At 38.5% G+C, this 21,479-nt stretch overlaps 1 protein-coding gene across 1 annotated transcript; it reads right to left on the minus strand.

Annotated features, from left to right (window-relative positions):
- Positions 1–26: 26 nt before the first annotated feature.
- Positions 27–21,479, minus strand: BEND2 (BEN domain containing 2). Its single transcript, XM_031061209.1, has 12 exons — positions 21,373–21,479; positions 15,493–15,639; positions 13,685–13,845; positions 11,896–11,967; positions 11,612–11,686; positions 10,838–10,942; positions 8,193–8,706; positions 7,004–7,204; positions 5,913–6,031; positions 5,090–5,300; positions 3,771–3,974; positions 27–548 (listed from the first exon to the last, which is right to left on the minus strand). Exons 2-12 carry the CDS (start codon positions 15,554–15,556, stop codon positions 340–342), a joined length of 1,935 nt encoding a protein of 644 aa, XP_030917069.1. The 5' UTR covers positions 15,557–15,639; positions 21,373–21,479; the 3' UTR covers positions 27–339.

Genomic DNA, 21,479 nt, shown 5'->3' on the forward strand with positions numbered 1-21,479 from the left:
CTCCTCTTTTCCATCTGCTTCTGCTGAACTGATGCACAGTGCATCTTTTCTAACCAGATTAATCTTTCAGATTCAATGAATCATGAGAAGAAGATGCTTTTAGGAGAGAGCACATTGCAAATGCTACAGGGAACACTGAAAATAATTTCTGAGGAGCACAAACACTACCTGTGCAAAGAGTTAGGGCTCCCAAGCCTTCTGCTAATTTTGATCTCATGAAGTGATGCTATTTAGTGCTGCTGACAACTCAGTTGAATAGGACAGCTCGATGTTACAGGCTTCTACACAGAATGAATAAAAACCTGCTAAATTAAGATTTGAGGCAGCTGCTAGAGAGCTTCAATCTGCGAGATGCTTTCCGCTGCCTTTACGGCTGTGGGATCCTCTGGGGGACTCCGCACTCGGGGCTCTCTGGCGCGTTCCAGTCGTGGCCTTTTTGAGCTCGTGTCTGAGGCTGCGGATTGTGCTGTTTATGGCAGCCACGCACGCCTTCCAATCAAATCCACTTTCATTGAGATCAAAGGATGGAAAATTCTCTTGAAGAAAGTCTAAAAATAAGCAAGTATGTAACAGTGAGTTATCAATTATTTAGGTAAGCTATGTACTCTTTCTGGATGTAATTAAGTTAAAACAAGTGCATGCTACCAAACCAGGACAGCTAGACATATTACAAGCCTTGAAAAGCAAAGCAGGGCAGATATTGCTTTCTCCCTTTCTGTCATATTTGAAAATGAGTACAAAAAGGTCTAAGCACAAAAACAAAATATGAAAAGAAAACGTGACCATGTGTGTGGTTTTTATCCTTTGAAGTGCTGAGTAACTTCAATTTCGAATGTGGTCAGCTAGCAAAGACAAATCTTGGGCTCCATTTCAGAATGACCAGAATTAGGCAGGACCAAGCTCTCCTTCAGAGGATCTCTGACAACTATATTCACTAAAATTAGTCACACCAGTTCAGCATAACACAGATGTACAGGAACAACAGTGACAGAAAAATTGTGAGAGCCCATTCCTTACCATACTGCAAGTAAGATCAGTAGACACTTGAGTTTGGTAGCAATGACATAAAAAGGGTAGGACTATAGTACCTTTTTTCCCTTCCATGAGTAAAATGCGTAATTTAAAATCAAAATTAAAATTGGTTTTTTAAGTTATTGAGGAGTGATTGTCCTGCTGAGCTGAACTACATTTTTCTCTAAGCAACCCGGTAAAAGATTTAAATAAACACCAAAAAGGAATTCTCATCTGTAATTTCAAATCAAAGCAACATTGCTTCTTCTTCTCTGATTAACATCTAGATTTACCTTCATAGTAGAAAGGCATAGCTAGTAGATATTGTATCAGCTTTGTTCTTCCACACACCAAAAAGTAAAAATCTAATATAGCATCATTGTTTACAGTTAAAATTTTAACTTGGAAACCCATTTTGCCAGAAAAACTTTGGTCTGAAGGAAAAAAGTAACTGAGATAAAAACTTGTGCTCTTGCAGTTCACTCTGCTCCAGAAGGAGAGGTGAAAGGGAGAGTAAATGTGCCTTAGGATGCTCCTGTTTTAAACTATGCTGACAAAGGATAGCTGTTGGCTGAAGCAGCAGACAGGCTCTCTATTTCCATCCCCAGCAGTAAATTCAAGAATACTTGATCTCAGAGGAACAGCACAGAACTGGAATTCTTCAAGGTCTAGAGAGCTTTTGTACATGGTCCACTAAACAGCTTTTAAAGTTATGTCTTGTCTTTGACCAATTTTGGGGATTATAGTAAGGCTATGCAGGGCCCCTTCCTGCTCTGCAGGGTAACATTCAGGGAGCTGCTGCTGCCATCCAATCAGGCTGTGTTAAAGGAAACAGGGGCAGGGACTGTTCTCTGGCTCCAGAGCCAAGTGACAAGGTCTGGCTGCAACCACAACACACAGGATTTGTCACTCATCTGCTCTGTGGCCTACATGGTGTTCGGCAGTCCTAAGACACACTTACTAGATCTTCTGAATGCTTCTTAAGCTCAAAATGTCAAGAAATAAAATATGTCTACATGTCTATATATGTGTGTGTATATATATATATATATATATATATATATGTGGAGATGTTTAAGTGGCAAAGTTTCCCAGGCTAGTGCTTGCCATACTGGAAATGGTTTCTGGCATCTGTCCCTCAAGCATGCCCAGACATCACCCCAGAGGGTGTGAGTCACAGCTCCATTTCATTGAGCATGAACACTGTTCCCTTAGATGCAGTCCTCCTTCCCCATTTCTCTCTCCCATCCCTGTGGGTGGGGCAGGGGAACAGGACAGGGAGGAAGAAGGTGAGCAAGCAGCTGTGTTTAGCAACCCTTAACTGGGTTAAAACACAACAGTTGCTAAATTCCCCTTCATAAGCTCTCCTTGTTTCCAATCTCTAAATATGGCTTTTTTTCTGCCGGGCTCAGTTATGAATTCCCTGCTTAGCCCAACCTGTCTCCCCATAACTCAGCTCTCCTAAGCATCAAGACGGACTCTCGTGTGCTTGCAGAAGGCTGTTCTTAAAGATCTGTCAACTTTCCTGAGCTTCTCTCCTATTCCAAGCTGTCTCTCACAAGCTCCCATCTGTGACTTTCCCAAACACGTCAAAGTGTGTTCTCCCAAGCCTGTACTCAGACCCTTCTTACTCTACCCAGGACCTCAGGGCCCACGATTTCATGATCTCTACAGGCAATGCCACCACCAATTATCACACAAGAACCCTTTTTGTGAAGGAAGCCATAACCTGCTGTACATAAGATCTCTGTCCTCTGCTTCATCTACACAGTCCCTGTATCAAGAAATTATCTCTGATGTCCTCCACAATCCTCAGGCACTGCTCCCATCTCCCACTGCATTGCCCTTTCAAGCCAATGTCAAGGCAATTGAGTTTTCCCATACAAACCAGGTTCATCATCTGGAGAATTTCTTGAGCTACTAAAACATAACTTTATCTACTTCCTCTCAATTTGTTCCCCTGCTTGCAGAAATGCCTGTAAGAATATTTTCACAGACTAATTTCTGAAGCTCTATGCCTTGTTCATAGGATACAAAGTTGTTGGTGAGGATGGAACAGGGAAGCCTTATAAATATGATTGCCTGGCGAAAGATTTTGGGAATATGGAAACCATAAGTGAGCTTGAAATGAAAGCAACCTTTGAGATCCCTTAGTTACTGAACAACGGGAAAACAATGGTGTGGCTGAGAAGGTAATCCACTTTTTGATGTAACAATACCCTCTCCAAGCAAGCAGGTCCAAGGGTCAGAAGCAGACCCTGCCTGCTTGGCAGGAGGGGTCCAAAGAGTAGTTTTTAGGATTTAAAGTGTAACACAGTATGGTAATGTAGTGATTCCTATAGGCTGTATGTAAATGCTATAGGATTTGTATCTTGTACTAGATTGGTTAGTGAGAATCAGAATATTCAACACAGAAGATGATTTAATGTAACGGGAACTTCGCTCTCTTGCTCTTACCTCTCTTACCTCTCAGCTCTTACTCTTATTCTTGCTCTTACTCTTAACTCTTTTTTGCTCTCGCTCTTTGCTCTCTCTCTCTCTCTTCTTCTCTTGGCTCTGCTCTGAGCTGCAGCTGGCAGCTCCCAGCAGGGCTCTGCACCCACGCCCTTGCAATAAACTGCATGTCCACGACCTAGCCTCAGAGATCTCTCGTCTCCGTCCGTCACGACTGTGCAGGGGACCATCAGCCGCTCCTACACAAAGTTAATACTCTTATCAGTTTCCCCACATTATGATTTAACAGAGATTTTCTTACTTACCTCTGAGAGCATTAATTTTATTGGAATCCAGTGGGCTCATGCCACGATCAAGACTACCATACACATTGCTTTTCACCAGCACCTCTTCAGGAAACATGTGACGAATCAGGAAGCGAGCTGACAGCTCTGGCCGCGTCTTCCCCTTGGCGACATAAATGACCGAGAAAGGCAACTGAACATTGCGCCATGGGCTCCCAAGGGGTTCTAGAGAAGATGTCATGGAGGGAAGAGAGATATGTTACTCATCCAACACTGACCATGCCTCAAATCAAAACTAGCACATAAAGCTCACCCAGAAACTACTCTACTTGCTTGGAAAGACCAAAGCAAAGCCGTAACACTACAGTTACTGCTAACATGAAACATGTTGCAGACATGTGGCCAAGCAGCCAGAACACCTGGTTTACAACCACAAACACTACTTCTGATATGTCTTCAGCAATGCAAGCTGCATTATTAATTACTGCTTTCTAACTTGTTTCATCTCAGGTGAACAGACGATGCTTTTCCAAGTAAGTAAGTAAGCAAGCAAGAAAATAAAAGTTCTGCTATTTCAGTGGTGCTTAGATTCTGCAAGCGGAAACAGAGTGAATATTTTTCAACTGCTTCTTACCTCACTTCACTGCAAACATTTGTAAGAAAAAATGTAAAATTTTTAGTACATACAGAGGTCTGTGGGATCTGACTAACAAATCTTGGGTGCAGGAACAGATCTGAAACAACCTCAAAGTGACCCTAATTGAATAAATGACTTCCAACAGCAACTAATCTCAGCCCATTTTCCTTGAGGGTCTCTAAGCATCACATGCTGTACATGAATTTTTTCCTCAATGCATTTGTGTATTGAACACTTACATTAAAAAAGTGAAAATATAAAGGCTGCTTTAAGATTTTTATTGTCCTAAAGAGTCAGTTTTGCAGAAAGGTGTGCTTTTTCTTCTGAAATTGCAATACCATTCCATAGATATTCTGAGCTAGCTTGCTTTTTTAAGGCAGAATATCTACGAAATAAAAGAAAAAAGCCAGGACAACTGAACAGAGTAACTGAAGCTGAACTTCCCAGTGTCACAGCAGATATGCATTCTGGGATTCTGGTAGATGCAAACATATATTCTGTTAGCCAGATATAATGCCCTTGCTCATTCCCAAAAAGACTTACTATGTGTACACCAAACGACTGCCTTAAGAGAAAAAGAAGACTCACATAGTTCAGAAAATCCCTTTACTACGTAATTATACCTACAGAACCATTGTTTGCCTCTCACTGACTATTTGAAATGTAACAAGCAATGCCAGAACACAAAAATTTCTTTGTTTACCCATAGGTTCCAAAGACTGTTGTTTTCTGACTGGAGATGTGTGGAAAGCTTCTGGAAACTTATCCAATTCTGAATTCTGCAACATGTCAATTGTGGAGCCAGTCATTTTCTGAGAATTTTGCGAATTGTCTCCACTATCTTCATTATGATTTAAATCTACACAATGAGATGTATCAGGAGCATCAGACACTTCTTCTTTCCCCTCAGTTTTCTGCTGAAACATTTAATAAGGTTAGTACACACACTGAGAGAAGCCTACCAGTTTTCTAATTGGTGTTCCAGTTTACTTCATATTTCGTATAAATTAGATTTCAGATCTTTGCAATATAGTTACTCCTGAATTTCTATCATGAAAACTACCAGTAAAACAGTTAATAATTATACAAAGATGTGCAAAGAGCATTTTAGAAGTAAATGTAGTTGGAGGTGTTTTGGGAGTAATGTTTCAGTCAATATAAAACTGAATTGCACAGCTGAATATATCTAAAAAAAAGCCTGCGAAAACAAGCGCTAAGAGCTATTTGTTTAAACTCTCAATCAAATTTGACACTACTTCTGGGCAACATTTGCAATGTTTCCTTATAGTATCCTACGTATCCACAATTTTTAACTGAACTCTGGACATAGAAGCAAGAAGAGGCAAAGCAGAAAGCAGCATATTCCAGTGTTCCCCACGTGGAACCAGTGCTGCAGTCAGCATTGCCTGTGCTGAGCAACACAGAGACAGAACCCAAGGAATTTCCAATACAGCACTTGTACCATGAGCAGGTCAGATAAATAATCTGAGAAAAAAGTGCAAACTTAGTACTTAATAACTCATCACCTTTGCTTTGGTTTCGGAGCGTAAGGAGCGGATCATAGAATTGACATTTGTGATACAGGTTTTCCAGTCTTTTCCACGCTCACTCAAATCATAGGTTGGAAAGTTAGTTGCAAGAAACTCTGCATATAAAATATAGAAAATGTTTGAAGCATCATTACAAAGCCCAGTATCTAGAAGTATCCTAATTTACAAAGAGAGAGAAAGCTAACTAATGATTCATATGTTTACTGTTCTCCATTTACAAGCTTCAGACTTCCTTCGATAAATAAAGATAATAAACTTATGTTTTGAAAATAACCAGCATTATGAATTCAAGATGTTCTGTGATACATTTGGAGATGATGTGAATAATGCTTCTATTACATTAAATATTTCCTGGAAGAATTAGGGGAAATATGTGATTTATCATACTAACTTTTAGAAAACCCCCAAAACCAACACCACCACCATCCCCCGCAAAAGAACAGACACAGGGTAAAGCTGTTGCTGCAACTATTTCACATGGCTTATATAATCTCACACTCAATTTTAAGCCTTTAACACATACATGCCATGGAATCTGTGTAAATGACTTGACATTTATTAAAAAAATCCCCCTCCATCTTCACCACTTCTCACTCAATATAAAGAGTGTTTCAAAAACACCAGTTAATGTTTATCCCAAGTATACCATGGCCACAAATCAACCCAAATCAACCAAACAAAAAACCACTGACAAAATCCATGGCACACACAAACACAAAATAAACTGCAATTAAAAATACAGAGACAGCAAGCATGACTGATGAACACAATGTACATAAAACTAGAAGAAATTTGAATACTTTCATTTAAATTGAGGAAAAACGAACATTGAGAATTACAAAGCAGGACTTCCAAAACAAAAGGATACTGCAGAGTGGAGCACATCCACTACAGCATTTATCTGCTGTCGTGGTTTGAAAAAGAAGTGAGTTTTTTGAGATGCTGTAGTCAATCACTAGCTGCCAGACAACAATTAGCTAGAAACATACAGAAAAGGACTCCTTTTAAGTTCAAAACTTTGTTAAGTATGAAAGAAGTAAATCTGTGCATTTTGAAAGGTAACAAACCTCTTATTGCAGCAATCTTGTTTGGATCCAGCGTCCTGCGCCCTCGTGCACTCGCTCCCATAACGCTGCACAGTAAAGTTTTCTTGGGGAACAAGATACGAACCAAGTGGCGCGCTGCGTACTTGGGTTTAGTCTTTTGCCGAGCCTTCACCAAATGGTTTCCAAGAACTTTCACATTTCTTGCTGGGTCACCAACAAACTCTTGTAAAACAAAAACATTCAAAGAAGAAAAAATTAAAATCCCAAACGAGTTGTTAAAAACAGAACATTTTTTCAAACTCTTCCTCTTGACTCTCAGTGTATGTTCTCTACTACAGTTAATTTTACTATGTATTACTACTTATCCGTGCTCTTACAAAAGCACCTTTAAATTGGAATGATACCAGAAGTAACTTTTTGATTCACCTTAATCACCAGCTGAAATCAAAACACCCAAGAAAATACATCAGACACCCAACTGACCACAGTGTTCACAGCGGCCTATTTTACATATGCTCAGATACATATGTTCAGATATGTTTTCAAGATATCGACTCAAGAAGAGTGGCATATCCACACACAGAAGTGCTAAATCATAAACTGTTTACAAATTTGTAGATAGATATCTGAATATTTCACCTACTATTCATGCAGCTCTTCAGCTGTTCAAATGTATTTTTTAGACCAAATGCAAAGAAGTCATAGCTCAGCCTTGTATATAAATCAGGGCATTTACACTTTAGAAAGGCATCAGTTTTTAAGACATGGTGCTATTTGATATGTGTATTATAATCTAAAAAAATCTATAGAATTCTTGTTTTTCTTTGGAATTAAGTATTTTGAAAGAAACCAAACACTGGAGGATTTGAGTATAGAAAGGATTTATAGAAAGGATAAAATAAGGACGGATAGAAAGGACAAAAATCCCATACAGGAAGAAAACAGATATTTCCTTCACACAGATCAGGCAAGCTGCTTTCTTACAACATGCATATAGGCATATGCCTTACTTGCTTTAGTGGCAATCTATTTGCCTCCTCCAACACATGCTGGGTAGCAAGCACATGTTACTTGTGAATTATATGCAGAATGAAAAAAGGTTACATTAAGAGAGAAAAAGAGAGTCTAGAGTTAAAAGAACCCAAAGCACCTACTGTAAACCAGACATTTTTTAGCCTTTGTTTCTGCATATTTGTAAGAAGGAACTCACCAAAGCTAGGATTGATGAAGACTGAAGAAGATGGCAGTTCTTCACTAATATTCACATCCTCAGATGCATTTTTGTAGTTCAACTCTACAGCGTTATTCTCCTGACTGGGCTCAGATGGTGCTGGCATCGATGGTGATGCCACAGGTGAAGATGCAATGTTGACAGTACTTTCCACAATACTGGGAGCAAGATTTGATTGTGGTGAAAGGTCAGGCATCCCATTAGTTGCTGTGTATGATGAATGTAATGAATGTGTAGAAACTATAGTGGGGAGTGGTGGGCTCTGCCTTCCAACAGGCTGCTGAGATTCGAGCTGAAAACTCTGCGGGGCATGTTTTACCTTGGAATTTACTTGAACGTGGCCATTTGGTAAAGCAACCCTTACAACTGGGCTATGCCTTCCCTGGCCTGATGAAGAACGATGAAGACTTAAATCTCTTTCCATGTGTTTTGGTACTCTTATTTTTCCTGAAGGCAAATGACTGGAACTTCTGTATGTAAATCCAACTGGTTTCTGCAAATGTGATTCAGAAAACAATTAAAAGGTTAAATAAGACATAGCAGATAATTTTGGGAGGGTTTTTTGAGCAAATCGGGAAAACTAGATTTTTGTAATGACGCTATTAGCAGCATACTCTTCCTTGAAGTAGTCTCTGTCATCAACTCAGAGCTACAATGTTTTTTTAGCCTTCTCTCTACTATCTTCTATTCTCATTTGTATCTGCAGCACTAAGAGTTTATCGGTTCAGCCTCAATGTTTCTCAATTTTTTTTTCACCTGGGGGGTGGGGAAAACTACTTTCTAGACCTCTATTAAAAAGTAAATAGGCAAAATAGAATTTAAAATTTTTCAGTCATTGACCCAGTCATTGGCTGATGAGTTTTCAAGGAATGTGTCCACTGCCCTGCTAGCTCCTTTCAAACAAGAAAGAAAACCAAACACTTTCTCTTCTTTCTTTACTTGTTAGCTAAAAACATTAAATATTCAGATCTCATCTACAATGAAGATTCCAGAGACTGAGATGGACAAACTGAGAAATGGGCTATGTTTTCCATCACTTCAAGTACTTTTATTAGAAATCATACAGCATGCATTCTAGTTCAAAACACAAGTCACTGAGCAGGAGCCACCAAATGAAGGTTACACATGTGAATTTGTTTTTCTTATTTTGTTTAAATTTGGCAGTTTTGTGTGTTTGTTTAGAGAATCTCATTATATTTCACCCTTGTAACCTTAAAAAAAATCTATGACCTTCAGGAAGTCTTATGTATCTGAAAGTCTGTCAGTTTCTCCAGCTTTTGGAATTCATCTAATAAAAAAATGTACCTTTACCCTAAACCATTCCATTAGCCCTTCACAGGTACAGCAATGGTATAGCTATAAAAAAATCCAACAGCAGTCCTGATGCTTTTAAATGGAAGAACCTAAGAAAATAGCTGGCAGATAAAAGCCTTCAGAAAAAAAAATGCAAAACCAACCAAGCAAACAAAAAAAACCCCCACAAAAACCAAACAAAAAAACCCCCCACAAAAACAAAAAAAACCCAAACAAACAAACAAAAACAAACAAACAAACAAAAAAAAAACACACAAAAAAAAATCCCACCCAACCAAAACAAAACAAAACAAAAAAACCCAATGAAACCAATGCAGGTCACTTTTAACCCAAAAATCCAAATATTAAAGCAGCTGACATCCCACATATCACAGGGGAGGGTAAGAGCACAGAGGTCTTACATGGTTTATTTACATTTGACAAGATCAGCTTATTCCCTGAACCTCATGGTTTTGGATGAGTAGCCAGCACAAGCTTGGAGCTGACAATAAAAATACATAATAAACTTAGTTTCCTACTGATAGCTGACAGGTGTGAGAAATCCAGCTCCACCCACCCTTAAAGCAAATGACCTTACTGCTCTCTTGACATCTCCTGACAGCAGAACCATCTCTGCCACATTAAAAGTTTTGTAGCGTTGATGACAAAAAAGTCATTATGGATTTTATAACCTTTTTTTCAAAAACCATCTGTTATGTTTTCCTTTTAAATATCATTGTCAGAAGTACTAAAATTGTGTCTCCTTACTTTACAGTAGATTGACCATTTAGGAACAAAATGAATACTGTGTACTCAATATCAAACATTATGAAAAATGTTTAAAAAGGAGTTTCCATTAAAAAAAAATAAATTCTATACTGTAACGGATATGACAACATACTGTTCACATCTAAAGTTCAGCAAGCCAATTGAACCAACCTGACTGATGCTTAAACTCTCTTCTAACTGCAGAAACCAAGGAGACAACACACCACATGTTGCAAAGGTGCACAGCAATATACTGAAGTTTAAGATGCACCTACACAATTCACTTCTGTTCATGCCAATACAAATAGAATTTTACAGCATCTATCACAGCATCCTGAATTTGATGGCAGTCACTGCCAATCTGCGGCCACCAGTCAATAACACAGGAAACTGAAGCCGGCACATAATCAGAAATCTCAAGTAATTGAATTGAAATAGATTCTAAGTCTACTATTTTGCTCCTTATTTCCATCTTAGTGGAAGGATTGGGATTTTTAAAATAAGCATCAGAGGAAATGAGAGAATTAAAGCAAAAATAAACATCTTAGGTCTTTAATACTCACAGGTTTGATCAAGAACGGCTTTATACGTGTATGCTGCATTTCTGAGACCTTACGATGAAGCAGGTCAAATTTTTTATCCAGCTTCTGAATGGCATCATACATGGCCTGTCAACAAATATAAAACTGAAAATAGCACTGTTTCACAAGAACTCAACCTAAACCTGAAGAAACCAGGCAAGTTCAATTAAAAGCTGAACTCCCTCCCTAAAACTCAGCCAACTTCCTTCCACAGCACTGCTGAATCTTAAGGACACTTGCAAGGCATTAACACTTGGCTACAAATCACTTACAAATTGACTTCCATTAAGCATGGCCTGAATGACTCCAGTCAAACAAGTGCTTGCCTGAATAAATATGGGATGCTTTTAATTTTTAGTGCAGTTGTTTTCAATTTTGCCAGTTACTGCTTCAGAAATCAAAAGGAAAGAACTTACAAAACCAACACTAGCAGGATTGTTGGCAAGCAACATGTACATTCAATAGCTGGGTGTGTATCACTGCCACATCTTTCCCATTACTGTGAAACTCCTCCCAATAACTAAACTCTACATTTTGTATTAAAGCTTAATATTTGAAAATTATTCTCATGAAAAGTTCAGAGAATATGAAAGAGATTAGTTTTACTTTGAAAATATTGTAGTTATGTGGGCAATTAACAAGCAAATCACTGGAAAGGATCATGACACTGGTTGTCAAGTTTATAATACAACTCTTCCTGAAGTACAAGGAAAATTGTTTGAACACCATTTCAGATATAAAGGAAAAAATAAATACCTGGCAATAACTGAGGACCTCCATAAGAGGATTCTGTTGATATCCAGTGTAAGAAGCTTCAGATAAAATGCTTTCCTTTTTCATTAAAATAATAATTAAATATAAAAAAGAAAAAAAAAAGAGAAAAAAGGAGTGTAAGGTACTGATATATACACGGACTTAGGATATCACATTAAGCAAGTAAATCCCAACTTCAAATCTCTCATGTTACTTCAGCCTATCCCAAAATATGCATCCCCAAAGCAGCTTTTCAAAGTCAGTCAAACAAAAGAAAATTCACTTACACATTCATAGTCTGGTTCATACTCATAAATGACACTGTCACTGTCTTCATATTCTTCTTCCCTGGTTCTCATCTGGGAAATAACGCAATTAACATTTAATGTTTTGAAAAGTTAAAGAATTCTCCCAGGAATCCAACTTGGACACTTTTGGTTGCAGCTATAGTTCCCTCCCTTGGCTAAACCAGGGCCCAAGAAAACAAGACTTACCAGAGTCATCTTATTTATGTACTGGTGTGTTAAGGAAACTTTCCTGTCTGACCATGCGGGAGACACTCTGGTGGTCACCCAGGGACTGTAACAGCTGGGGCTGAAGCCCCTTTGCAGTGGGTGGCTCAGGTGCCCTGCCTGACTCCCTACATACTCTACTTTCACAGTCAGACAAGGTTTCCTTACCAGCTTGACCCTGGATTTGCTAGAGCAGACTCTCAGACCTCTGGTTTCTTCAAGTAATTTTACCATGGTACAATAAGAGGACATATATATGTGTGTGTGTGCGTATATATCTATCTATCTATCTATATATCTATATATATCTGTGTGTGTATGTGTGTGTGTGTGTGTGTATATATAACTGAAAATGTCTCTCACAGGTTGCTTATTCTAAGGCAGAACTTTCTCATCTAACTAAATGTACTATAGAGCCAAACTTATGCAATCATGGAATCACTTCGATTGGAAAAGACCTCTGAGTCCACATTATGAGACTTCAGTGGGTACAACTGAAAGCAGAAGCTGTAAAAAATTTCTAGAAGAGGCAATTTCCTCATGGCTTGCACACTGCTTTTAAGCAGGAAGGACAGTGCCACCACCTGGACAATCGTGGCATTTTCCTTTTACTGGATGCATGCCGATCCCATCCACCACTCACCACAGATTTACAGCGTCTGCTGGTGATACTTTATTTTTTTTAAACCGATCAGGTTTTATTTTAGAAAAGGAAGGCTGGGAGGGGGGTAGATAATACTTCTGTTTTGTTTACAAAGGCAGAATTCAGTGACTGGTAAAATTTTTGAGATTATTCTGTGAGTTACTGAAAAACAACTGAAGGACAACCAAGTCATCACAGTCAGCACGGCTTCAGAAGGGTGAAGTCCTCCTTGTCAAAGTTAAATTCCTTTTATGACAAGATGACCCACCTAGCTGATCAAGGGAAGTCAGTTGGTACAATCTGTTTGGATTTCAGTAAAGCTTTTGATACTGTCTCTCACAGGATTCTCTGGACCAAATCTCCAGCACACAGCTGCTTAAACACATCACAGCTTGAGTGAGCAATTGGCTCATGAGCCAGGCACACAGGGTTACAAGGAATAGGGTGACATCAGACTGGCCACCTGCTCCATCCGGGGCCTTGTACTCCTCAACATCTTCATAAATGATCTGGACACAGGACACATTTATGAGTGAGGAGACACTCATAAATTATGGGGACATAAATGATGTAGACACAGAATTTTCTGACGACATGAAGTTGGGAGGAGCCATTGACTCCCTTGAAGGCAGAGAGGCCCTGCAGAGAGATCTGAACAAATCAGAGGCTGGGCAACCACCAGTTGTATGAAGTTTAACAAGGACAGCACTGGATTCTGCACCTGGGATGGGGCAACTCTGGATGTATGACCAACTGCAGAGTAGGAGGCTAAAGACTTGCTAGAAGTATCCATGCATAGATATCCTACCCATCTTCAGTAGGATGTCATCAAATCACCACACAGCAGTGAAGGAAAAATTATGTTCCAAGTAACACTGAAACTGGTCTCAAAAGGAAGGGCTATTGTTTGGTGAAACGTACCACATTGTGCTCCACTACAGCAGGAGAAAGTCGCTTTCTTTTATTACGCAAAAACACAAAATCCGTTTTTTCAGGGCTGTGACCATTTCCTCTCTGCATCATTGCAGAATGGCCCATTTGTGAGGCTGTTTGATCAGCAAGCACTGGCAAGCCTTCACTTCCTGTTGAAATAAAGAGAAAGCAAAGCTCATCAGAAAGTTTCCCAATGCATTAAACGTTTCACTACAGTAAAAATAGGCACAGTCACCCTTTTTTTAAAACTTTCAGACTGCTTGATTATTTGAAATTTGTTTACCAGCATAATGCCAAACAGTTATTTATCAAATTAATTTAGATCAGAAATTATAAATTCAATTTAGTATTGTTTTTTTCAAATGTAATGATATTTTTTAAAGTGCCAGTAAAAGTAATACTGACCTTGTGAGCACAAATGGCTAAGAAAAAATTAAAATAAAAGGTGCTCTGCAGCTGGCAGGGAGAAATGAAGACCTAGATCTCTCCCTGCATGATGTTGAGCTTGCTCTGACAGCTTCTTATTGTAGGCAAGAAGATACAAGACAAAAGTAGAAGAAACTCATTTGGACAGACAGAATGAGATCTGAAGGAAAGGCACTGCTCTACAAGACACTGTTCTAAGATAGTGGTTGAATAAAACCAATCAGACAGAATTTCAGTTCAAAGTTCAATACTCACATTTGAGATAAACCTGCGGTGTGTTTCACTCATACATCTCACTATACTTGATTTTAACTAGACAGTATCTAATGCTAATACACTCAAATATATCAAAACCATATTTTACCTTTTAAAAAACAATTGCTCTCATCATGATTAATTTATTAAAAATAAAATAATTACTTATGTCCTAAAACCAAGCAATTGTCTATGACAGCTTTTTGGGTAGAAGTTTTAATTTTGGTGGGGTTGTTTGTTTATTTCAAATAACAGAGACAAAACCCCATGTAAACCATCCAAACCATCCTTCACTCCCAAATTTGTTTTTAGATGTAAACATACAACTACAGAATACTGTCAATTAGAAGACCAAAAAGTCTAAAGGTTCTCAGAAGCACCCAACAACACTAGGAAAAACACATGTAACTTGTGTCTGTGAAGAGAAATACTGATGTGATTCTCTGCAGAGTCAACTAGCTGAATTAAAAAAAAAAATCCCCCAAAGTAGGAAGTGCTTTCACTTAGTTACAGTAATTTTCCTCACTGACTTGGTAATACTGCTACAGAACTCAATAAATGCTCATAACAGCTGTGAAGAATTTTTGTCTGGGCCAATGAAGCATTGGGTAAGATTTCTTGAGAGACTTTGATCTTGCATGTTGAAATAAATACAGTGAATTAAAGACAATCACAATGGCTACTTACTGCTAAAAATTTATCATCTTAAACAACCATCTTCTGTCATTACACATCAGCATCTCCAGTACTAAGTAACACTGGATAGATTATCTAAAAACCTAATTTTTTAAGCTAAGTTCTTTCATTACATTTATTTTTCAAATTGCTTCCTAATTTATTCCTAGGTATACTTACTCTTACAAGTAAGTAAAAAGTTGTCTTTTTAAAATGTAATATTTTAGCAGGCTCACCATTTATAAGGACCTTGAAAGTAATAACTAAAAGGTAATTCTCATTAAAGGCACTGCCAAGCAATTTCTATAAAGTAGCTTTCCAATAAAACGTGTTTTAAAGATAAGGGTAATATAGAAAGCACTGAATCCAAAAGCACAGAACATATGGCATTAAAACTAGCCATTAACTATCAGATCACAATAAAAATGAACAGTAATCACCATAGGCAAGTTGACTCATGTGGTGAACAGCACTGTTTGCTTCAGAGTTCTGCTGCACTGGCATGCAGCTTTGTGTGGACAGCCCGCTGCCTCCATGGTCCACAATCAGTGCTTCATCCTCCTCCTCAGTCTTCACACACAAATAATCTATTAGCAGGAAGAGAAACAGGTAAGATTGCAGGCCATTCTGCATATCAGGTGCCAACTGCAGTGCCTGTATAACACCTAGTGATCTCAATTGTACCACAGGCTATTATAAATTCGGCTTCACTTCAGCATCTAAATGCAAAGTCCCTTTTAAACACAGACACTGAGGTTTTAATGCACACTAGAAAGGAAGCAGCTTACTATTGTTTAGTTGGTGGGATTGCTGAAATTGTTCAGCACCCAGTTCTCCCTAAAGTGTCCAGCTTCAACAGGAACAGTTATAAGCCAGTAACAAGCACTTCTACAAACTCCACTGTTTACATATTCAAGCATACGAAAAAATGTATCAATCTGGTCTTGAAATTTTACTGTCATAAATTAAGACTTGCTTAATACACTTGAACAAATCAGTCTACAAATCCTAACTGTATACTTGGTATTCAGATCAATCCAAACGTTGGCTCCCAATGCAATACTGTCTAGAAACACTGAATGGCAAATCTCCAGTAGCAGATTTTTTCCAATTAAACACCCTACCTCAGAGAAAAAGAGAAAAATGGTTTCAGAATAACTGTATTATAGTTATTATTGTTAGATCCAGTGTTTTTGACAGGGTCAGGGAGGGAGCAGAATTTATTTTTGCTGAAACAAATTAATGGAAGGAACCTGATCAAGTTAGGAAATAAAACTGAAATTCAGCCAGCACATATGCATGACATTCTCACTATGCAGGACACAGGCTGTATTTTCCACATTGTCTCTGCCCTGTTCAGTGCACAGGATGGACTGAGCTCCAGGAATGAATCAGAACTGTATCAGTGGAACAGCAGTCTGGGTCTCCACTCTTAAATAATCAACTCATTCCAAATCCCGTTCTCTCCCAATTTCTTAAAGAGACCAAAAGGTAAGAATAAAGTTGAATTCCACAGGTCATCCAGTTTCCTCTCTGGCCAATGCTCGCATCTAATTCAAAAGATATAATACAGCAGGGCTTGGATTTGTCTGCCAATCAGATTAAGAAACTGATGGTCTGTTCAGAAACACCCATCAAGTGCTACACAGTCAAGCTTTGTTTACAGGTGTAAACAAAGCCAAAAAGCTACCTGGGGCAGAGCTGACCTGTACAAGGAGTTTAGCTGAGGACACACTCTAGGATATGCTGCTTAGGCTGCCAGTGGGAGAACAGTTCTTGGCCAGTTTTCATCAGCTGTATGGAAGTAAACAACAGGCTTACTCATGAACTTAATTTAGGTGCAGCTTTTAGCAAAACACTTCAGTGATATTCACTGACTGAAGTTCATTGCAGGCTAACATGAGTTATTAGCATGTGCTGAATTATTTAACTGCCTCACAGGCACAAATTTTTTTGTTGACAATCATTTAGTATTCTACCTACTTTGGGAAAGAATTAACAAAGAGTCAGTAAAAGTGCATCTGCTTCGAAGCAGGAGGGATGACAATCCTCTCTGCCAATTTCCCCAGCCAGGATGCCAGATTAGTGCATGGTCTGACAAATGCCCTACTTATAGCTGGGTCTCTGCTGTCCTGCAATCCTCTTTCTATCCCTAACTAGACAAAGCAATGCAAATTGTATGTTATTTATGCAACCCTAAAAAGCCCAGAATTTATCTTTATATTCATAATCTTTGCCACAAATCTCATGTCTCACTCAAATAACCACTAGCAAAACAACCCTACCTGATCAGCAACTACATCACTCAAATCTACACTTAAAAGAGTGATGAGTATAGAAGAGGGAAAATTCTGTGCAACCAGCAAAGACACGGCAAGGTCAGAGCAGCTCCATCTGTACTAGAGGAAGGCCAGTATGATCAGAAGTTAGGAGAGTTTCTACAAGTGAAACTGAAAGCAAGGCTTACTCTTCCAAACCCTCTACCACCCTCCCTTAAATAAGTTTCAAAATCAGAATTTCAACAGTACAGTGGACTCTGAGCAGAAAGTGTTTCCAAAGCCTGCAACTACAGCAACTCACAGCTGGAGAGCAAACATAAAGCAAACAGAAAAATACAGAAGGCAAAACCATCTCAAATAAAAAAAAGATAAACAAAACCACAACCAAACCTACAAACCTACATGGAAGCAATACAGCAGCAAGCAGTAATCTCTCATTTTAACCTTTCAGGTGATGGCCAGGATCCTCCTCATCCCCTGGCCTTTTAATTTCCATCACCCATTGCTGAATGTGGCAGCTTTCACACATAGAAAGGGAATTATTCTGTCTTCAGAACAGCATTTTTACATGACCAGCCAAGAAACTTGAAGATTAGAATACACCACCCATTTCCAGGAAGGCTTATTAGTATGACTGATCACACTGCAACAATAAGAAAAGCAGCTCCAAGAATGTAGACTCACCTGTTTCATACCAACCATTTCCTCCTTTCCCTAATGTGTTCTAGTTGCCTGGCCTCTAAAGTCAGTGGGGAAACTTAAATGTCTTTGCTATAGATTTGACTACATGCATCAGCAAGAGGAATAGATATGTGATAAAAAATATTTTGTTTATAAGACTGTTGGGAATTAAACAAAATTTACTTATAGAATATTAAATATAGAACATTATTCATATCTTCGAAAATTTGTGACAAGAAAAAAATCCAGCTATTTAGCCATAATCTGAAATACACTGCAACTTAGTCCTCTAAGCAATTCTAAATATTTCTGATGCTTCCTTAAGGTGCCCAGGAATAGAGAATATTACCATACACACATAGCACCAAACAGTATGAAATACAACTCTGACTCTCAAGTAAGAACCACAAACTGCCAAATTCTATGGATTAATTTGTGCTCCTGGAAAAAAAAAAAAAGCAGCCATCAACTGTTTTTTACTTCTGACTTTGATGAAGATGCAACTGGATTTCTTGTGCCAAGTTAGTAATATATATACATTAACTCACTCCACTGACAGAAAATTTCAGGACATAGATATTTAAATGTTTCCAGTACGTCTTGAAAGGAAGTTATAAATTTTAAAAGTGTGACTAAGGAAATATTTCAGGTTTACATATTCAAACATGGCTTTCACTGTGAAGTGGATTGCACATTAGTAATACTTACTACATTGGCTGGTTTATCCAATCATTGGATCAAGTTATCAGTTTAGGAGAACTCTGAATTTCTGTTTGAAAATTTAAGTAACAGTCATGTAAAATTAGAAAACCTAACCAAACAAATTCCTTTTCAGACTCAATGCATACTCTGAGTTATGATATAGGCTATGACTTAAAACTTTCAGTAGAGCTGTAGGATATGCTAAAAGATCAAAGTTCATAAAAAATGTGTATTGTACAGAATGGCATTTATAGACAGAGCAGTCCAGTGAAATGGTCATATTAAAAACCAAGATTGGAGATAAACTTAAACATCTTAGAAGTTAAAAAGATCATAATTTAGTATTCTGTCATCAGGAGACCATCTTCCCTTCTGCACAAAATCATCAAGTTGAAGCATGCCAAAGGCACTTACATTTGAATTATTTGCGCCCAAAAATGTTCAACTCTGTGCCTAACCCTGTACTACATTAAATTACAGCTGTTTATGCAGCTCTGTGAAGCCAAGCATCACAAAGAATTTATTTCCAGTAACCAACAGAAACATATATTTAAAATTATTTGGGACTTGAAAATGTGTTGGTACTCAACGTCAAGAAACACTAAAACCAACCAACCAACCAACCAACCAACCAAAAAACAAACTCGAATTCTTTCAAAGGCAGAATCAAAAGGAAAAACAATAAAGCTCAAAAAGCCTCTCCAGCAACTATGAATTGCACAGCAAAACAAATCAAGCAAACCAACCAGACCCAAATAAATAAAGAACTTACCTGGGTTGAAACTAAGCCACAAAAGGAGAGATAGCCAGCCTTAACTTGGATCATAATTAGATCCTGTACTATTTATGGCATGACACTTGTGCTGACATTCACAAAAAAGTGAACTAACACAGGGGAGAGCTCAGGGACACCAGTGCCTTTCAGAGCTAGTATCATCCCATCACAACTCTAAGTAATCATCTGCCTACAAACTCAATTTCACTGAAGACATAACTGAGAGTTTTAAGCAGATTTATGATAATGAGAGCTAGAAGCACAGAAATACCACCAGATGTGATGCATCAGCTGAAGTCTGAAGACAACAGACTATTTTTTTCTTTCCCCAAGTATGTGGCTAATAAAATACATCACATAAACCAGTGGAATAAGGAAGGACTTGTACTGAATCAGACATTACCTGGTGAATGCTCTCACTAGCTGCAGAAACACAAATGTAAGTGATCATCAAGCACAGAATGGTAAAGTGAGGTTCATGAAAGAGATGACTGAAAGCACCAATTAGTACTAAAACCTATCTCAACCTCTACTACAGAGTTCCAGGAGAGCTTGCAAAATCACAAAAAACTTTTCATAGAAATCTGATGGGTTTTCTTAATTTTTTAAGAGTTCAGTTAGACACACCTCTATATTTCTGCAAACATTATCTCAACACACCCAGGTGAAAAAGCCAGCCATGGAAGGTCTGTGTAAATCAAACCAGATTTTACAAAGATTTTTAAATACTGCACTCAGGAAAAAATGGTAGCACTCAAGTCATATCCTTGAATTTAGCATACTTCTGATTATTTTGTCCTTCCTCAGGGATCACAAGCACCAGAATACTCTATCAGAGATAAAACACTTAGCAACAGCCTCTGAACACTGAAATAATTAATTTAGAGTACTGCTGTCAGAATTTACAACCTAAGAAGACAACAAACTAAGAAGACAACAGAAACTAGTATTTCAGCTAATACAAACCAATTACTATGGAGAGAAGCAAAATAATAAAGCCAGATTTCCTGTACCTTTACCTGTCATATTTAGATCACTGAGGTGATAAAGCCACTGAAAATCAAGGTAAAAACACTTTCACATAAAGACCTTCGGTGTTTATTAAGATTGGAGCTCATACTGCACCTTTTGATTGAACAATATTATTAATGTCATATCTTTTCTATTGCCAGGGACTAGCACAGGCTTAATATTCGCTAGGATTACTGAGTTACAAACAAAGCCAATCAGGAAACTGAAGAATTGAGGACAAAGGAGAAGCACCAACAAACACATCATTGTGCACGTCTATTTAATAAAGATTACATCACACTTGCTCTGCTCCCACCCTCCTGCCATCTTAGTCCTACCCCTTCCACTCATGTTGACACTTGCAGAACTGCACAGCGAACTGGCTATTTCCTCATCAGAAAAGTTCCTTGAACAATGAAATCATACAAGAAAATCTGGCATCTGAGCAAGACATAACTGGAACTTCTTTAGAGGGTAAGTCTGTGACAGCAACAACCTAAATGGGCATAAACTGATCTGAGTTTGTATAAACATCACTTCTCTAAAGGGCAAAGTGAAGCACGTAACTGGCGGAAATAGAGTTGTTTTGGTCCAAAATCAAGGTGTCTGAAGTCTAAGACCCTTAAGTTACGCTATGCATTGTGTCTTCTGATAGGCAACTCATTAGATCAGACCTCTCAATTCAGCAGAGGCATTCATGTCTCCCTCACTCAGGTTTCATATCCGAGTAACTACAGAGCTGGGGGGACCTGTCAAAGCCGAGACTCACGGAAAAGTCTCCCTAAGATTTTGGCATTATGCTCAGCTGCCATTTAAGGACTATGGAAAGCAAAAGCTTCCCCCACCATAACACTGCAACTGACGCAACCAACCTGTGGGCGGGCCACACTACTCCTGAGCAGAATTTCCCCGCGAGTCCTGTCTCGGGAGCACACATTCCCGGGAGAGCCACGGGCCGCGCCGGGCCCGCACGCCCTGA

This window comes from Geospiza fortis, unplaced genomic scaffold (genome assembly GCF_000277835.1).
Source record: "Geospiza fortis unplaced genomic scaffold, GeoFor_1.0 scaffold285, whole genome shotgun sequence".
Lineage (NCBI taxonomy): Eukaryota > Metazoa > Chordata > Aves > Passeriformes > Thraupidae > Geospiza > Geospiza fortis.

Excerpts from the sequence above, each read along its gene's own strand:
- BEND2 (XM_031061209.1), bottom strand. The coding sequence starts at position 15,556 with ATGCCAGTGCAGCAGAACTCTGAAGCAAACAGTGCTGTTCACCACATG. Across the intron at positions 11,968-13,684 it reads CTGTAGTGGAGCACAATGTG|ATGAGAACCAGGGAAGAAGA; the intron begins GTACGTTTCACC and ends GTTATTTCCCAG. Across the intron at positions 5,301-5,912 it reads GCTCCGAAACCAAAGCAAAG|AAAACTGAGGGGAAAGAAGA; the intron begins GTGATGAGTTAT and ends ATGTTTCAGCAG.